This window comes from Dasypus novemcinctus, chromosome 19 (assembly GCF_030445035.2).
Source record: "Dasypus novemcinctus isolate mDasNov1 chromosome 19, mDasNov1.1.hap2, whole genome shotgun sequence".
NCBI classification, from domain to species: Eukaryota; Metazoa; Chordata; class Mammalia; order Cingulata; family Dasypodidae; genus Dasypus; species Dasypus novemcinctus.
The window spans coordinates 47,831,482-47,850,043 of NC_080691.1; the positions used below are offsets into that span (position 1 = coordinate 47,831,482).

The 18,562-nt window shown below is 41.7% G+C and overlaps 1 protein-coding gene across 3 annotated transcripts in view; it reads left to right on the top strand.

The window, feature by feature from the left end:
- Nucleotides 1-18,562, top strand: part of SPECC1L (sperm antigen with calponin homology and coiled-coil domains 1 like) — a 177,276-nt gene that overhangs the window by 31,159 nt on the left and 127,555 nt on the right. For all 3 annotated transcript variants that reach the window (XM_004467699.5, XM_004467698.5, XM_012528691.3), the window contains exon 2: nt 14,006-14,195. In XM_004467699.5, coding sequence (XP_004467756.1) covers nt 14,043-14,195 — 153 coding nt within the window. In that variant the 5' untranslated portion in view covers nt 14,006-14,042. The remainder of the gene's footprint in view (nt 1-14,005; nt 14,196-18,562) is intronic.

An 18,562-nucleotide genomic window follows, 5' to 3' on the forward strand; every position in this document is an offset into this window, starting at 1 on the left:
AGAAACAAGGCCCCTGGCTTAGACTTTCTCTTCTCTCTTTCTTGGCTCAGCAGAATGCCTGTGTGCATAAGACCCTATTTATGTTATGGTCCAGATGAAACCCCCTTCCCTGTGAGTTTAAGCCAGTCCCTTGTGGCAGGGTTTCTCAAACTCCACACAGTTGATGTTTGGGCCTAATAACTCTTGCTGTGGTGAATGTCCTGTGCATCATAGGATGCTGACCAGTGTCCTTGGCGTTTGCCCACTAAATGCCAGCAGCACCTTCCCCCCTAGCTGTGAAACCAAAAATGTCTGTAGACCTTGCCACATTTCCCCTGCGGGGCAAGATTGCCCCCTACTGAGTGTCACTGCCTTATGCTCAGTAGAAACAGGAAATGTTCTCTGTAATATTTTTCATTAATTTTTTTTTTCCTAACTAGGGAGATGCTTGTTGAAAGACCTCATCTTTAATAAACTGACTTGGAATTCTAATATATTTTAACTTTGTTTAGTTTAGAAAGACTTTCTTTGTGCCGTTGGAAAAACAAATTCTCGAATCTACAACTTGAAGCTTGCTTTTAAAGGAGTTTTTTATATCGTCATATTAGTATCATATAAACGTTTCATTTTGTATTTTAGATCAGAGTTGTCATAATGTAAAAATATATCAAATTGATGTTTTTGTTTAAAAGTAAAGTCCACAGCTAATTTTATGCATACCATATTGTAAGAGTTTGTAATGTCTGCCAAAAGTCTGGCCATTACATGGTTTGAAGGGGTCCTGAATAAACATTTTTTTTTTGGTAAATATTCAGAAACTTTCAAAAGAGGAGGGAGTGACCAGAGGTGATTCCAAATCTCTTGCCTTCTGGCAGTTTGAACTTTGGGAACCAGTTTGTTTTGGACTAAATCTGGAAAAATCATTTGTGTTCTGTAGCCAGAAATTCTTCTTAGGCTGTCCCTTTCCAACCTTGTCACTTGTCTGGAATGTTAAGTATTGTCAGTCGTTTAACGGCCCTTTCAGCAGCTCACATTGAGAGGAGAAGAGAGAAATCTCCAGAAATGGATCTGAAGAGATCGTGGTAAAAGGTTAAGGTTTTATATTCTGTTCTTTGAAAAGCAGTACGGAGAAGACTTAAATGGTTCTAAGTTTGAAAAATCCAGGGAGCGTCTCATTCATTAAGTGTTAGATCTTGTAGAGCAACAGACAGAAACCATACGTTAGTATATCTGGGCTTTTCCATGCCTAAATGGGAATAGAGTCGTGCTGTTTAGTGGACTTGCATGGTTTTGTTACTGATAATTAATTCCTTTTTTGCTAGCATCTTATCTGTTAGGCTCAGGGGAAGGCATTCAGACTTTGGGCAAGCTGCTTACCTGTCTAACCTTTGTTTCTTACTCCTTCAAATGGGAAGGTTTCCAGCCAAGGGTGGTTGTGAGAATCAAATGAGCCTAGTGTTGGTGCAGTGTGGGCTTTCCACATTAGCAGGCTCCAGGAGCTTGCTCTCCAATTTAAAAAACAGCAGCAGCAACAACGAAGGCTCTTGACCTCCTCCTTCCTCTCTGGCTCTCTTCCCTTCACGAAGCCACATTTTTTAAACGTTCTTTATCCTTCATCTCCTGCTCAACTATTTATCCCATTACCCTGCAGTCTGACTTTAGATCCATCCCTCCACTGCAACCGTGTTGGCCCCACTTCCCATCACCTCCTTGTCACTAACGTGAGCAGTCCTTCTGTTAACCAGATTTCGTTCAGGTTCTTTGACTATGCTGCAGAAATGAATTCCAAGAGCACATTGGGTGAGTTAGGTTAGTAATTTATTCAGGTAGGGAGGGAAGAGAAATGGGAAAAAATAACAGATCAGGGATCTCAGGTAGAGAGGAAGGGGGTGAAAAGTGATAAAGTGGGCTGATTTACAGACTATAATCCCCCATTATAGATGATAAATCTCTAGGTTTTGAGAGAGACAGACAGAGAAACAAGGTAGAAATGCCATGAGAGGGTGGAGGTGGCACTTAGAAAGGAGCTGCTTTTTCCTTCTTCTGTGGCCAGGAGGGGCCTTTAAAAGAGGATGTGCGCTTGGAGAAGGAGAGGCCATGAGGGTGAAGACTCCTTCTCTTGGGGAACTGGAGATGGGAGCGGAGGTGACATTCATCCAAATAACGTTTCCTCTGTAAGTTATGATCTGTATCACTGATTTTTGGAAACTCATATCCCAATTTTAGGACTTGCAAATGTGGCATGAAATAAAGCCTGTCTTTTGAAAAATCAGAAAATGCCATTTTATTATAAAAATAAGCATTTAAAAATTGTGCAGTTTTGTGAATTTTTTGGTTTTGTTTTGTGAGGAGCACAGGGCTTTTGTATGTGGTTTCAGACCAAGCAGAGCAGAGGCTCACACATGGAAAGCTGTCTTAGCCCAGTTCTGTCCGGCCTGTTTCATGCCCCTTGACTGTGTGCTCACTTGCTCATGTGCAGGGTTTTTTTATTTTGTTTTGTTGTTATTGCTGTTGTTTTTAAGGAAGTGCTGGGAATTGTTGAATTTTGGACCTTGTGCATGCAAAGCAGGTGCTCAACCACTTAGCTACACCCACTCCATGTGCAGGTTTTTGACACAACACAGTTCAGACTTTGCTTTTGAGTAGTCCTTAACTCTTTCAGTGGAATCCCACTCCAAGTCTAACTTTAAAATGTTTACCTGGAATGCATTTCTCTGAAAATGTTATAATTCACAGTAAGAAAGGTTAAAAAGCAAAGTTGATGTTTGACATTCAGAATAGGATCCGTCTATTGCATGATGATTTATTTAGTGAAAACATTTATTACAGTTTTCTTTCAGTGTTTTGTTTGGTTTTTTTGGTACTCCACATTATTTTTTCAGATTGGTTTCAATCCACTGAGTGACATTTACTTACAGCCTTTGTAAGAATGACTACAAGTGTGTGGCTCTTTTTTCAGTTGCAGTTCTCCTTGTTTGTGTGATTCTCTTAAGTCTGGCCATAATTTACAACTTTAATATGCCCTCTCCATTTTTGAATATGGATTTGTGAAATAAAGGGAAATTTCTTTAGAATGCTTAGGTCAAAGGCTTTTTGGATTTTTACTGGGGTATTGACAGGCATAAAATCGTAATTACTAAGCAGTTTTTTAGTTTTAAAAAAGTGCCCTTAATTCCTGATTCTGAAGATACACATTATGAAATAGAATACTTGAATTGCTGAAAGAAACCTAATCCACTCTCCTTGCTTTGTAAGAAGGCTCCCATAGTTGGGATGACCTGCCAAAGGTAAGGCAGATGGCCTTGGACCCAGAGCTACAATCTAGGTCTCTTTTTTTTCCCCAAGGTCTCTTGATTATTGTCCCAGCGAATTCCCTACTATATATTTTCAGTATTTCCTGCTATGTAATTTTCAATGGGAAAGAACCAGAAACTAGTGTTGTTTGTTGACATCTGTGCGCCGTGGTATATAATTTAATGTAAGTAGTAAGAAGAATCTTTAGTCATTGCTTATAAAGGGTTTCTCTTACAAAGTGTCCGTTGATTTTTTTTTTTTTCCCCTAAGACATTAGTCATGGTTGGGGCAGGCAGTTTTGTTCTATAAATTGTAATAGCTAACATTTATCTGATCTTTATTGGGTGTTGGCATTCTGCTAAGCACTATGGATTCCTTATTCCAGTGAATCCTCCCAACATCCTTGTAAGGTAAAATTGTGACCAGCCCTTTTTACGGAAGAGGAAACCCAGACTTTAGAGAGGTTAAGTAACTAGCCCAAGATTATAGATTTCATCCTACTAGTGGGGCATGCTCCCAGATGCTGGTTTTTTAAATCAGAATAGATGATTTTCAAATAGCAATTAAATAACAATTACACTTAAATAGCTTCAAAAGGCATTTATTTCTTATAACAACAACAAAAAAATAGGTGGTTAGGAAGTATTTAAATGGGAAAAAAAAGTAGCAACAAGACCCAGAGGCTTTCTTCCAGGAGGAAGAGACTGCAGATGACCCAGAAAGGGTTCCTGCCTTCCGTGCTCTTAGGGCAGGAATAGGCAGCTTCAGGAGTCTGTCTTGGTTTCCAGAATAGTCTGTGTGTCCTCAGTTCAGGGTGGATCCTTCCTGACACAACGTGACAGTGAGGATAAATGCATGAAGTTCTTGTGGCATTATTTCCGAAACTTGATCAGTGTGTTTTTCCTGGGTGGATGGTTGGAGAGGGTGGGGTTTCTGAATCACTAAAATGAATCGCCATCCCTGCTCCTGGGTTATTGCACCATTTCTGCTACTATGAGGCCCTGGAAATAACACCTCAGGAGCTCTTGTTGAGTGCTGCTTCTCTTACATCATGATTTTTGTCCTTGTTGGTTTCTACATGTTATTTTGTACAAGAACTCTTTCAGTTAGGTTGATCAACTTGGCTTTACAAGAGAAGAAAATGAGTTGCCAAGATATTTGCAATTGCTTAAGCAGAGTGTATGGTGAAACTGGAGCTTGAACTTGAAGTTCAATGCTTTACTTTATTGTGTCCAGACGCAAAGGGACGCTGCTAGCCCTGGGTCCCAGTATCCTTCAGTTCTTTGTCCTATTTAGCATTTTCAACTTTCTTGGATTATATTAAATTGTAAGGTTTTTGGAGTCAGAAGGAACCTTAGAGTTTCTTTAGAGTCCAGCCCCTTTTGTTATAGGTCAGGATTCTGAGCAGTCAGGTGACTTAGATTGATGACAACACTTAATGAGGGAGAACTAATGTGTTTTGAGTCAAAGCCAGAATTTTTAATTATCCTAAAGGCTGGAACCTGAGCAGAATCTAACCAAACAAAACTTTGGACTGATAGAGGTGTCAGGTTTTTTTTTTTTTTTCGGAATATAAATGACTCAACCAAGAAAAGGAGAAATGTGGGAGTGTTCATTGTTCAATTCCTTCAACATCTCTGTATGTTGGAAAATTTTTGTAGTAAGTTATTGGGGGAAAAAAGAGGAAAGCAGCAGTTTGTATAAAAAAGACCTGAAGGCATTAGGTAATGGATGATCTCAGTCTGCACCTCTGGTAGCTCCTAGAATAGCAGGGATTTGTATTTTCTTAGACTGAGTTCAAAGAAGATGGGCATCTAGACAAGGGAAGGGACAGTGGCCCTGAACCCTGTGCTTGCCAGACCAGCTCCATCTGGTATGCCGTGTCCAGTGCAGAGGTGCCTGCTGCCCTGTGGAACCGATGGACATGGCTGTTGGAGGCACCTGCTGAGTGTCTGGGGGAATCTCGGATACTCATGAAAGAGCCGGGCAGACTTGGAGAATTGCAGTGGTGGCTTTCAGGTGGTCAGAGAGCCATGGAGTATATATTAGTCAGCCAAAGGGGTGCTGATGCAAAATACCAGAAATTGGTTGGTTTTTTATAAAGGGTATTTATTAGGGGTAGGAGCTTACAGATACCAGGCCATAAGCATAAGTTACTTCCCTCAACAAAGTCTATTTTCACATGTTGGAGCAAGATGGCTGCCAACATCTGTGAGGGTTCAGGCTCCCTGGGTTCCTCTGGGCTCAGCTCCTCTGTTGTCTCCACAAGGTCAGCTGTAGACTGTGAGACTCTAGACTTTGCCTCTCTCCACAAGGTCAGCTGTAGACTGAGCTGCTCTGTGTCTCTCCCTGGGGTTTCTGCTATGTCTGAGGAGCCATCTCTATTCTTCTGTGTTCTCCTGGCTCAGGTCCTCTCTTCCCGGGGCTTGCCTCTGTTTCCTTTGTGTGCTGACTTCCTGGGACTCCAGTTTAAGACTTTAGCATCAAACTCCAGTATCAAAACGCCATCATCAGAGACCCTTGCATCAAAAGCTCTAACTCTGTCCTTTGCCATACCTTTTATCTGTGAGTCCCCACCTACCACGGGATGGGGACTCATGCCCTAATGACGTGGCCCAATTAAAGCCCTAATCATAACTCAATCATGCCCAGTAATAGACCAGATTACAAACATAAGCCAGTGTCTATTTTTGGAATTTATAACCATATCAAACTGCTAGAAGGTGAGAGTAAAATCTTTGCTTTGAGTGTAGAGCTTGGATGCAGACCTGAGGAAGGAACTCACAGGAAGGGCATGCCTGTCTCCCTCCTCCTCGGCCCTGATCACCACTCTGAGCCCCTGTCAGTTCACCTTCCACCCAGCACCAGCTTAATCCTTATGAGCTGCACATCTAATCATAGGACTGTCCTCCCCTTGGTCTGGGTCTGTCTTGTTGTCCTGTGTCACATGAAGCTGGGGCTTAATGGTGGCCTGCTCAGCCCACCCCCAGAGGTTCTAGTTGTGACATTTCTATATTCGAGCCACATCAGTCACTTAGAACTCTTTCCTTGGGCCCAGGCTTACTCCCACCTCTGCAAACTGTGCCTCCCCACCCCTTTTCCCAGGGCAGAATGGGGAATAAATCTTTCTGTTCCCAGGCATTCCTGTACATAAATTTACCTTGTATTTTTTTTCTCTCTATTTTTTTTTAAATGTTGCATTCAAAATATATAAGAGGTCTCCATATACCCTCCCCCACCCCTCTCTCCCCACTCCTCCCACATCAACAACCCCTTTCATCATCGTAGGACATTCATTTCATTTGGTGAATACATTTTGGAGCACTGCTGCACCACATGGATAGTGGTTTACATTGTAGTTTACACTCTCCCCCAGTCCACCCAGTGGGCCATGGCAAGACATACAGTGTCCAGCATCTGTCCCTGCAGTACTACCCAGGACAACTCCAAGTCCTGAAAATGCCCCCACATCATATGTCTTCTTCCCTCTCCCTACCCTCAGCAGCTACCGTGTCCACTTCCTCCACATCGCTGCTACAATTTCTTCCATTACTAATCACAATAGTTCCATAGTAGAGTATCAGTTAGTCCACTCTAATCCATACTCTATTCCTCCATCCTGTGGACCCTGGGATGGTTATGTCCACTCTACCTATATATCAAAGGGGGCTTAGACTCCACTTGGATGATGGATGCAATTCTCCTGCTTACAGTTGTAGGCACTTTTGGCTCCCTGATGTGGTGGTTGACTTTCTTCACCATGCTATTAGCTGGCTGAGGTCAGTCCAGTAAAACAAAGAGTAGGAGTTGCAAGTCTGCTGAGGCTCATGGCCTAGCTGTCACATGGACAGTCCAGAGATTCGGGTCTCCTGAGTATACACCAACCTCAGGGCCAACCACAGATCTAGTAAAAGTGACAGAAGAGGCATGTGAAGAAAGGTCACATCTGAGTCCAACTCCATCACACTCAGGAACACAAACTCCAAAGTAGGGCCAACTGACACGGCACTGAACTCCAGAGCCATCTGCCATAACTATAGAACCTGTGGGTCTCTGTAGCCATCAGGAGAACCAGTACCTGGGGTTGTATGTACTTTTGGCTGTCTCTGGGACCTTGCTGAGGCGTGCATAAGTGCGACCCGTCTGACGACCTCCGGACTCTTTTTTTGGAGACTCATAGCCATATAAACTCATTTGTCCTTTCCATTTCCCCCTTTTATTCAAAGTCAAAAAGCAGTTTTTAACACCTGTTATTACATGTAGGCTGAGATATTCTGCTGGTCTGAGTTGACCCTTTTATTCAAGGTCTTTTTCTAGTTACATCATCAGCCGGTGCTTGGTAGTAATCCCTTCGTGCAAGGGAGGCTCATCCCCGGGAGCCATGTCCTGTGCTGGGGGATGGGGGGAGGGGGGATGGGGGAGGAGGTAATGCATTTACATGCTGAGTTTGGCTTAGAGAGTGGCCACATTTGAGCAACATGGAGGCTCTCAATAGGTAACTCTTAGGCACCCTGCAGCTCTAGGCCTAGTTCATATTTCACACGCACAGGCTCAGAAGCATAGTCATCAGTATCAAGGGCTCATTGTTGGACCATCCTTCTTTATTGGTCTTTGCCATTGCACTTGGGTTACCTTGTATTTTAATAGAATTTATGAAAGGCTGGAGACCTGGTCACTGTGTATTGATGTGTCTTATGTCTTCCACTAGACCATGAGCTCCTTGAAAGTAGGTGTTTTTGTCCTAATCCTTATGTGCCCATGTATTTATACATCCTGCCTGCCTTGGTACACGCCAGGCATGCAATAAATGTTGACTAAATCACAGCTTGCAACAAAGAAGAGAATCACTTTTTAGTAGTCAGAATCCTGTAACATTGGGTGCTTGTCACTAGATTTTTCATCAGTGGTTCTGCATGTAGGATTTCCTCCAAAATAGTTTCCATTCCTAAGTCTGTGCTTTGATTTTTAATACTATTTTATGTACTATCTGTGGAGAGTGAGGCCCTATATTTTCCTCCATAGGTAGATTTTAATTATCCTGCGAGCTCCTCCTCAGAAATGAAAAGGAAACTCTGGTGCTTGCTGTGCGCCTTTGACTGTGCAGTTACCTTTGACAGGGCTCTTGGAATGTCGATCTGTCCCAAGGAGCGAGGAGTGCTGGGACATCCTGGTAGTATTCCCTCTGGACTGCAGTTGGATCTGCAGTCCTATGTGGGTATGCATTCAGCCCATGGAGGCTTCTGGGTTCATTTCTATCAGTGAGAGCACCTTGTGTCCCATCCATTTCTAGCAAATAATTATTTCAAATAAAAAAGTAATAGATATTTTAAATGAATATGATTATGCCCAAGAATTCTACTTTGAGAGCTGTAACTTAGTACATATGGATCTAGACCTGGCAGTAAGTTTTCTACTCTAAAGAGAGATTTTATGTTAAATAATAACTTGGTAATTAGTACCTTCACAGTGACCCACAGGATAAGTAGATAAATAAAGGAGGGGCAGATTGAGCCAGGATTATTACAGTGCTGTTACATTTTTGTTGGTATCTTGTGAAACATTCAAGGAGATCAAAATTACACATTCCTGAGGAAGCTCCTGTGTCTGCTTGCACTGGAGGCCATAAGGTGCGGCAGGAAGGGTGTGGGGTTTGGCTTGAGACCTGGGCTTGGGTTTAGACTGCAGTCACTTAGGGAGGCTGGGCCAGGGAGGTTACTGAGCCTCTTTGCACCCCATCCCTTTACGTGTGTGCCCGTGGGGGCTGTCAGAGCAGGAGGGCTCTGCACTTGCACTGAGCTGGGTAAAGTACAGGATGTGGTGCTGAGCCCCAGCGGAGGGGCTCACAGTGGGTTAGTGCTTTTCCCCATGTTTTGGGGAGCAGTGCATCTATATTTGATTTTTTTTTTTTTAAAGATTTATTTATTTCTCCCTTCTCTGTGTCCATTCACTGTGTGTTCTTCTGTGCCTGCTTGTATTCTCATTAGGCAGCTCCGGGAACCAATCCTGGGACCTTCCAGAGTGGGAGAGAGGCGATTACTCTCATGCTGCACCTCAACTCCCTGTTCTGCTGTTTCTTCTTATTTTCGCTCCTCTGTGTCTCTTGTCACGTTATCTTGCTGCGCCAGCTCTCTGTGTCGGCCGGCACTCCTGAGCAGGGCAGATTTCCCGTGTTGTGCGTCATTCCCACATGGGCCGGCACTCCATGGGGGCCAACTGGCCCTCCCCAGGAGGCCCTGGGCATCGAACCCTGGGCCTCTTATGGTAGATGGGAGCCTAATTGGTTGAGCCACATCTGTTTCCCTATATTGATGTTTTAAGAAATATACATGGCATGCTTCATGGATTATTGCAGTTTGAGATTATCCTTAACAGATACAGAGACAGACTTCACAGTATTTTTGTGAGGAGAAGTACTTTTTATTCCCCTAAACTTTGGCCTCTATGGTGAGGGACACAGACAGTGACAGTCGTGGTCAGGCTTTGGGAAGGGATAGTAGTAACTCTCCATCAAACCCTTTTTCTCAAGTCTATAGGCACTAGAGATGCTGTCAGCTGTGCTGGCCTCCTTCTCCCACCAACCTTTTGCATTCCCAGTGGGCTTTCAGTAGGCTCTGGAGAGGGGTTTTGGCCAAGATTTATTGATGAATTTTTTTTTTTTTAATTCCCCTCCCCTCCCCCGGTTGTCTGTTTTCTGTGTCTTTTTGCTGCATCTTGTTTCTTTGTCCGCTTCTGTTGTCATCAGCGGCAGGGGAAGTGTGGGCGGCGCCATTCCTCGGCAGGCTGCTCCCTCCTTCGCGCTGGGCAGCTCTCCTTATGGGTGCACTCCTTGTGCGTGGGGCTCCCCTACGCGGGGGACACCCCTGCGTGGCAGGGCACTCCTTGCGCGCATCAGCACTGTGCATGGGCCAGCTCCACACGGGTCAAGGAGGCCCGGGGCTTGAACCGCGGACCTCCCATGTGGTAGCCGGACGCCCTAACCACTGGGCCAAAGTCCGTTTCCCTATTGGTGAATTATAATACCTTCTTAAAGATCCTTGCCAACCACATGCAACTGTTTAAATTTAAATAAATGAAAATAAAACACAATTTAAAATTTAATTCCTCTGTCCCTCCAGCCGTATTTCAGGTGCATAGTTGCCACCTGTGGCTAGAGGCTGCCATATGGGGCAGCCCAGTTACATAGGACATTTTTGTCATTACGGAGTGTTCTCAGAGGTCTAGAAGAAGTTAACTTGATGAACTAGGGGAACAGGCAGAGAATGGTAGAATTCTGAGTGGTGTTGAAGAGAGGCGTGTGGGAAGAAAGAAACTATAGAGGGGCATTTACAAGATACATAAAAAAGGGAAAGGGAAAGGGAAAAGTTGAAGGAAAGACTCTTTGGAACTTTGGAACTTGCATTAATTTTCTTCAGGGCTTTTTTTTTTTTTAAGCTGAATGGGTCCAATCTAATTCCCTCATTTTATAGGTGAGACCAGAGCAGAATTGCTGGTTGGCAGGGACCAGGTAAGAATGAAATAACTATCTACCAGTTACAGGAAGCTAACACGAATCTATCTTGGCTGTGGTCACTGTTCTGTCAAAGTGTGGGAAACCGAGTCAGAGCTGAACTAGAGGGAGGATTGCTCAAATGGAAGAGGGAAGTAGAAACCAAAAGGGTTTAAGAGTGGGTAAGTAAGGAGGTTTAATTGCCTCAAAAGGTCACTAACATTAGTTTTAAAGGGGTCTCCCCTTCTTTATCACTGAATTCAATTCGATCTGAATTTCCCTGCAAAGCTAAATTAAAGGTATTCAGACACTTATAATAAAAAAAATAAAAAAAATAAAAAAAAAAAAAAGAGTGGGTAAGTAATAGACACAACATTTTGCATGAGGGATAATGAGGGAGTTGGGGACAGGGAGGCGGAAGTCTAGAGAAGAGTCTCTGGGGTCTCATTGTGTTTCCTTGAAGTTAGTTAGAACTTTCCTTTTGCTCCAAGGCATTGTCGTGTTGAGGGTGGAGTGCTCCCTGCCTCTCACTGTTCACCACCAAACCAGTTGGTATAGTTTGTATTTTGTCAAGACAAGATCAATCTGGAGAGTTTGTGTGCAGTCTAGTAAAATACTCAAGAAGGCTGTTGGAATAGGGCTTTTCTTTTCCAAAAGGTTATTCTATATGTTTCTCTTTGTATTATTAATAGTTAGCAGGTTGACATTTCATAAGATAGACCAGTCTCATTTGTGCTCAGTGTGATTTCTCAGCATCATCACACATAAACTACCTTAAACTCAGATAAAAGCATTTATTTTTGTCAGTTGTATCACTCCACCCTAAACAATCCATGATGTCTTTCCAAACATGTTACTGTAGGGACTGCTTTTCTATTTCATTTAATAAATGTCTACTTAAGGGGTCATCCAGCTTCAGCTCTGTAGGTTGCCAGTGTTATTCCCCAGCTCCTTAGCTGTGAAAGCAAGTAGATGCCACTTAAAGGTGGAAGAATTGTTGTTATATTCTTTACAGGTACATACAACCACCTTGTTTCTGAACAAAAATTGGGGTTCATGTTCTGATAAAGAATTTCTGTGCTGCCTTTCGATGAAAGAGTATGCTGGGAAATATATTTCGATCCTGAATATTGGAGTTTCTGGGATATGCTGCTGGCTTATGTGGGGATATCACAAAAAAATATTTGAAATTAGGACTATGCTAGATATTTGGAGAGTACAATCACCCTTAGATTCATGCAGAATGGGTAATTCTCCTAATGCTGGGAAGGTTATTGCCTCATTAAGTGCTAAAGATAATATTAGTATGTTCCATTAAAATCTAATCCAGTCTTTTTACTGACTGAACTAGAGGGCCCAAAGTAATTTCAAAGTAGTAATATTCAAGGAGGAAACCTTGAAAATAGAGTGCATTTTTTTTAGTTTAAAAATTTACTTTATTTCAGTTTTATTTGCTTTTTTTTTTCTTTAAACCATTTCCAGTTTGGGAGAAATTTTACACCTTGTATAATCTGAGTTCAGAAGTACATGGATGTAATTTATAAATAAATAAAAATTGGGGCACTCGATCGAACGTGTTTACTGATAGGTGTGGGCTCTCCAGATATTTGGAGACAGCTCCCCAGAGGAGGCTTGGGAGGCTGATCCCCTAACAAAGTTCAGAGGATATATCTTTATCTCCTTCTGGGGGGTGTCTTTTTAACAGATACTTTTTCATGGACTTAGGCATTTGATAAAACATTAAGTTCCATCTGCTTTTATGGAGAAAAAGTGAAATTTTATTTGGGTTATATTTCTTGTATTAAGGAAAACTGGGTTAGAAGTTTTGCTAACTCTTCTATAAGTATGGATTTCTTTTTTTTTTTTAACTTATTTTATATATTTAATAATTGAAAATATAAACAGTTAAAAAAGAAAAAGAAAACAGTTGGATAAAAACATACATTTCTCAATTAAATGTACTGGATACATATAAAAATTTTTAAAATCATGCAGTATGTTACATAATATATATATATATATTTTTTTTTTTAAAGATTTATTTATTTTTATTTAATTTCCCCCCCTCCCTGGTTGTCTGTTCTTGGTGTCTATTTGCTGTGTCTTGTTTCTTTGTCCGCTTCTGTTGTCGTCAGCGGCATGGGAAGTGTGGGCGGCGCCATTCCTGGGCAGGCTGCTCTTTCTTTTCACGCTGGGCGGCTTTCCTCACGGGCGCACTCTTGCGCGTGGGGCTCCCCCACGCGGGGGACACCCCTGCGTGGCAGGGCACTCCTTGCGCGCGTCAGCACTGCATGGCCAGCTCCACACGGGTCAAGGAGGCCCGGGGTTTGAACCGCGGACCTCCCATGTGGTAGACGGACGCCCTAACCACTGGGCCAAAGTCCGTTTCCCATACATAATATATTTGATTCATAGTAACACAGTCATACAGTATTTGTCCTTTTGTGTCTGGCTTGCTTCGCTCAACATAATGTCCTCCGATTCATCCATGTTGTCATATACTTTATGACTTCATTTCTTCTTACAGCTGCATAATATTCCATCGTATGAATACACCACAGTTTGTTTCTCCATTCTTCAGTTGATGGACACCTTGGTTGTTTCTGTCTTTTGGCAATTGTGAATCATGCAGCTGTGAACATCAGGATGCAGATGTGTTTGTGTCACTGCTCTCAGTTCTTCTGAGTATATACCCAGTAGTGGTATTGCAGGGTCATGTGGCAAGTCTACATTCAACTTCTTTAGGAACTGCCAAACAGTCCTCCACAGTGACAGAACCATTCTGCATACCCACCAACAGTGAATAAGTGTTCCTATCTCTCCACATCCTCTCCAACATTTGTAATTCTCTCTTTTTAATAGTGGCCAATCTGATAGATGTGAAGTGATATCTCATTGTAGTTTTGATTTGCATTTCTGTAATCGTTAGTGATGTTGAGCATTTTTTCATGTGTTTTTTTGCTCTTTGTATTTCTTATTTGGACAAATTTCTATTCAAGTCTGTTGCCTATTTTTAAATTGGGTTGTTTGTCTTTTTATTGTTGAGTTGTAAGATCTCTTTATATAGTTTGTATATTAAATAGGGTGCATTTTGATAAGTTTAAGACATTTTCCACCTTGTTTTATGTGGAAGACATCTAGCTTTAAAATGTTTTTATTTATCAAGTGGTGGAAATTTTCAGAAACAAATTTCTAAAAAGTTTTGTTCCAACTTTGTTCTCAGTATGATTCCATTTCTTTCCACAGATTTGCTTGTAAATGCATCACGAAGAGGCAGCCCAGAATGAAGAAAGCAAGCAGGAGTGTTGGCTCAGTGCCTAAAGTGTCTGGGATAAGTAAAACGCAAGCAGTAGAAAAGATTAAACCTGAAAACAGTTCTTCATCATCGACGGGAGGAAAACTCATAAAATCTGGAACAGCCGCATCATTGTCAAAGGTATTAACACGATGGTTTGCAAATATGGGGTGGATCTTAGAGGCATGACTTTTAATATGATATTTAATGTATGAGATAAGCATTATCTAGAATTCGCCCTCTTCTGGTGCTGGTGAAGAGAGCTTCTCGGTGTGGTGGCTTTAATTGGTGTTTTTGGTTCATATTTATGAATGAGGCCAAATGATAGACTCAGTCCTGAAACAAATAATTGCCTTGTGTGAGGTGCTGTGCTAGTGTGAGCCGGAAGCCGAGCCTGCCCTCCAAGGAGCTTGAGGAGTAATAAATGGAGGTGAGTCACAGGGGTGAATAAGTAAAATATAAGTGGAAAATGTCAAATGCCCTAGAGAACAATAAAGCAGCGTAAGCAGTTTGAAGTAGGAAAATACTGCTTCTAGCCTGGGAAAGTTTTATAAAAAGAGTACATGAGCCAAGTCTTAAAAATGACCAGTAGAAACATTTCTGAAGCCCCCAGACAGATGTTTTTTTTGCAAGTGTAATTCATTTTCTTCATACTCCTCTAGAGACTGACTTAGTGCTTGTTGGTACACAGTAGTAAATTTATAGATCATGGACTTTGGGAGCAGTCAGGCATGTGCTCTGTAGGTGCATCATAGGCTCAGGATTAAATGAGATCCTACATGACAGTGATTAGCACAGAGCCTCACACATAGTAAGTGCTTAGTAAACCACAGGCCAGAGCATTTTTATTGGTTAGCTCTAGAAATGTCTCCAGCCCTGGGCTGATTCCTGAAGGTAACAGTTTTCCCATGGGGTGACCTCAGCACCAAGGTCACTCCATGCCATTTTTCTTTTGGTCCAGTCCTAGATGTCATTGCACAGAGATCTCACAGTTGTTGTCATCCAGTCTTTCTCAGTCCAGAGTTTGCTTGTTCTTTGCTTGTTTGCTTTAGAATTAAGATGTTTTGGCTTCCTGGAGGAGAGATCTGGGAGAATGTTTCTGCCAGTCTGATAGAGAGAAACCAAGTACTACTGGAAACAAGAGCAATTTAAAAGCCCTCTGTCCAGGCAGGGATTTGAGAGAACATGCCTTCATTATTTTAAGAAGCTCTTCAGAGGAATAGCTGATGAGGGTCTCCCTTATATGTGTTGAAAGATCCAGCAAGAAATGCTGGTTTTTCTATCCCAGAACTGTCAAAACTGAACTCAGATTTTCTCTTGACTACAGCGCCAGTGGGTCACCTGGTGTCACCCAGCAGCCTGGGAGATGGCGCCAGGAGTCTCCCTTTGTCCTACTTCCGTTAGTCTGAGTCACCACCCTCAATGATTTCCTTGATGGCGGGCTGCCATCGAGTTGTGTATGACACCTGTGTCTTCTGACCTAACTGGTTACTCAGATGCTGGGACTGGATTTCTGAGTGGAGTGTCAGTAGCAACAACCTGTCACTTACCCGGCTGGAAGGACAGGTTGAAGCACTGATGTTGGGTGCATACTTCTGCCTTCCTCAGTGGCCTCTTGGCAGGCATTGACTTTGAAGGCTTGCCATGGAGAGTGTACGGAGCAGGCTTGTCAGATCTACTGAGCATGGACCTGGAGTTGCTGGTAGTGAGTATGTTTTCACTGTAAAACAAAGCTCTTTAGCTGCTCTTTGCCATTGCGTGACTGATGCCTGTCCCTACCTTAGGCTCTGCTGCATTGGCTGGTTTCTTAAAGTTTGGGGGTAGCAGTGGGGGGACGGTCCAGGAAGAAGGTGAGGCTACTTAGGAACACTATACCTGTACCGGAGCAATTGCTTTCCCTCAAAAGAAGAAAAAAAATCATTGAGTAGAAATTGAAGTAAAAAGATAGAAGATAAGAAGAAAATAGTAAAAATTAACAGAAAAATTGAAAAACAATAAAAGATTGTAGAGGACTTGGAAACCCCACAAACTTCCATTTTGTTTCATTTTTCTAAGTTTTCATGTTTCACGGTGCTTCTGGCAGGTGGAGTCCTCCCACAACTTGAATGCCTGAGATGATGATGGAGCTTTGATGATTAAGTAGATGAATGAAACACTTGAGTTTTAATCATCCAGACATTGCGCACACGTCCTCAGCCACTCCTTTGTGGGCTCCTGCAGATAAACGTTGATGTTTACATTGCTGCACAGTATTCTTGTGATACTTTACCCACAGTGGCAGGGCATGGCTCTAGGCATTGGCTCACCACTCTCATTGCCAGTATGTTTTTGAGGCTAGATCTAGCTGAGAGGGAGAGGAATGGACCTTTTGACAGAGAACACCTCTTTGTCGATGGGAGCTTTTGTAAACATAAAATGGAGCAGCCCTACTGCTGTTCACTTTCAGTTCAGGGAGGGGAATTTTTTCCCATTCTTCTAAGTAGCTGTGAAATCTGACTTGGGGCCTTTATACAGTTAATTCTGCTTTGTCACAGCCAGCAGGAGAGGATTATTTTCCACGTGGAGATGGTCTCCTACATGCCTGCATGGTTCAGTTTCCTGTACTGCTCAGGTGTTGGTAGTTAGTGTTTGTAGGCGTAATATACTTCTTTATTATATAGAACTTTTTTTTTCTAAAAATTGATAGATGGGAATTGATAAGCATCCGTTAGAATCTGTCTGTTGACTCTCAAAGATTAGTTATCAGTATAATTCAGCATTCATAGTCTCTGAAACATGAAAGGTTAAAATTAAAAATTAATCTTAAAAATTTGATATAAAGATGCAGACTATAAAATCTGCTCTTTACCCTCCTCAGCCTAAAGCAGTGAGAGTGGACATTGTTCCAAATTCCTCCAAACTGAGGAATGAACAAAAATAAGGGTGTGTGTGGTGTGTGTGTGTGTGTGTAGCCACTTGTGTTAACTGAGAACTTGTAACATTGCTATAAAATTTTTTTTTTAATTAAAAAAATGTTGGGTTTATCTGAGAAGTATGTATGCTTTGGTTGTAGTATTTCATTTCTTCTGTCTGCAATATTTTTTCAAATGGTTTACATTTCGATTCTATTATAAAGAAAAAAGTCAGTGAAAAAAAATCATTCCTCCATCAATTTCTTCAAATTGGAATTGTATTTTTCTGGACCGTTGCTGATGGGGGGTTTCTAAGTGTGAGAATGCACACATATTTACAGAATTGTATTGCAAACATTAAAATAAATGGGGGAAATTGCTGAATGTCTGCAAGTAGCTTTGTGTGAAAGGCAAAATTGGAAAATACTGAATTTTTTTAACTTTAGTTTTCAACTTTTTCTGTTGAAGTATAACATATATACAGGAGAATTCACAAGGCACATATATACTGAAGTTAGTGGGTCATCATGAAGTGAACATACTTGGCATCCGCCATTCAGATCAATAACACAGCATACTGCCACCCGGGAAGCCCTCCTTGAGACTCCCCATCCATCACTGCCTTTTCCGTCCTCCACAAAAGTAGCTATCATCCTAACTTCTAGCACTAGAGATTAATTTTGCTGGTTTCTGATACTTACATAAATGCAGTCCTACAATGTTTCCTTTTTACGCATGTCCAGTTTCTTTAACTCAACATATGGTCACGATACTCCTCTATATTGTTGCATATAGCAGCATTTCATTCCTTTGATAGCCAATTAGTAATCCATGGAAAGAATATGCTACATCTTATTCGTCCATTGCACTGTTGATGGACAATTTGGGGTTTCCACATGGTGGCTAAAGAGTGAAATTGTTCCACATATTCTTTTGGCCCATGTGAGCATCCACCTATTTCCGTTGACTGTATAACTAGGTGTGGGTCCTAGAGTATATATATGTTCAGCTTTAATTGATGAAGCCAAGTCATTTTTCAAAGTGGTCACTAGTTTACATTCTTGGTTACTTCACATCCTCATCTGTACTTACATTGTTCATGTTTTCATTTTAGCCATTCAGGGGTGTGTAGTGGGATAGCATAGTGGCTTTAATGTGCATTATTACCAGTGAGATCGAGTACCTTTTTATATCTTCTTTTCATGTGTTTAGTAACCATTTGTTTGTCTCCTTTTCTAAAGTAACTGGTCACATTGTTTGCCTTTTTCCCATTGCTTTGTCGTTTTTTTGTACCAATTTGTAGTTTTTCACCTATTGTACATATGGCCCCCTTGTCTTTTATACATGTTGCATATATGTTCTCTCACTGTACCTTCTCTTTCTACCCTTTTAATGTTATCTTTTGGTGAACGAAGGTTGTAAATTTTGATGTCCATTTTTTTGGTCTTTTCTCTACAGTTGTTTTCTATGTGTATGGTTTAAGAAATCTTTATCTCCGTGTCAAGAAAATAACCTAATCAAGCGTGAAACTAAATCAGAAAGGATGATGGAGTCTGTCAGATACCTTTCTTGCATGAATTGAGATGATTATGTGTTTTTTTTTCCTTCAGTTTGTTA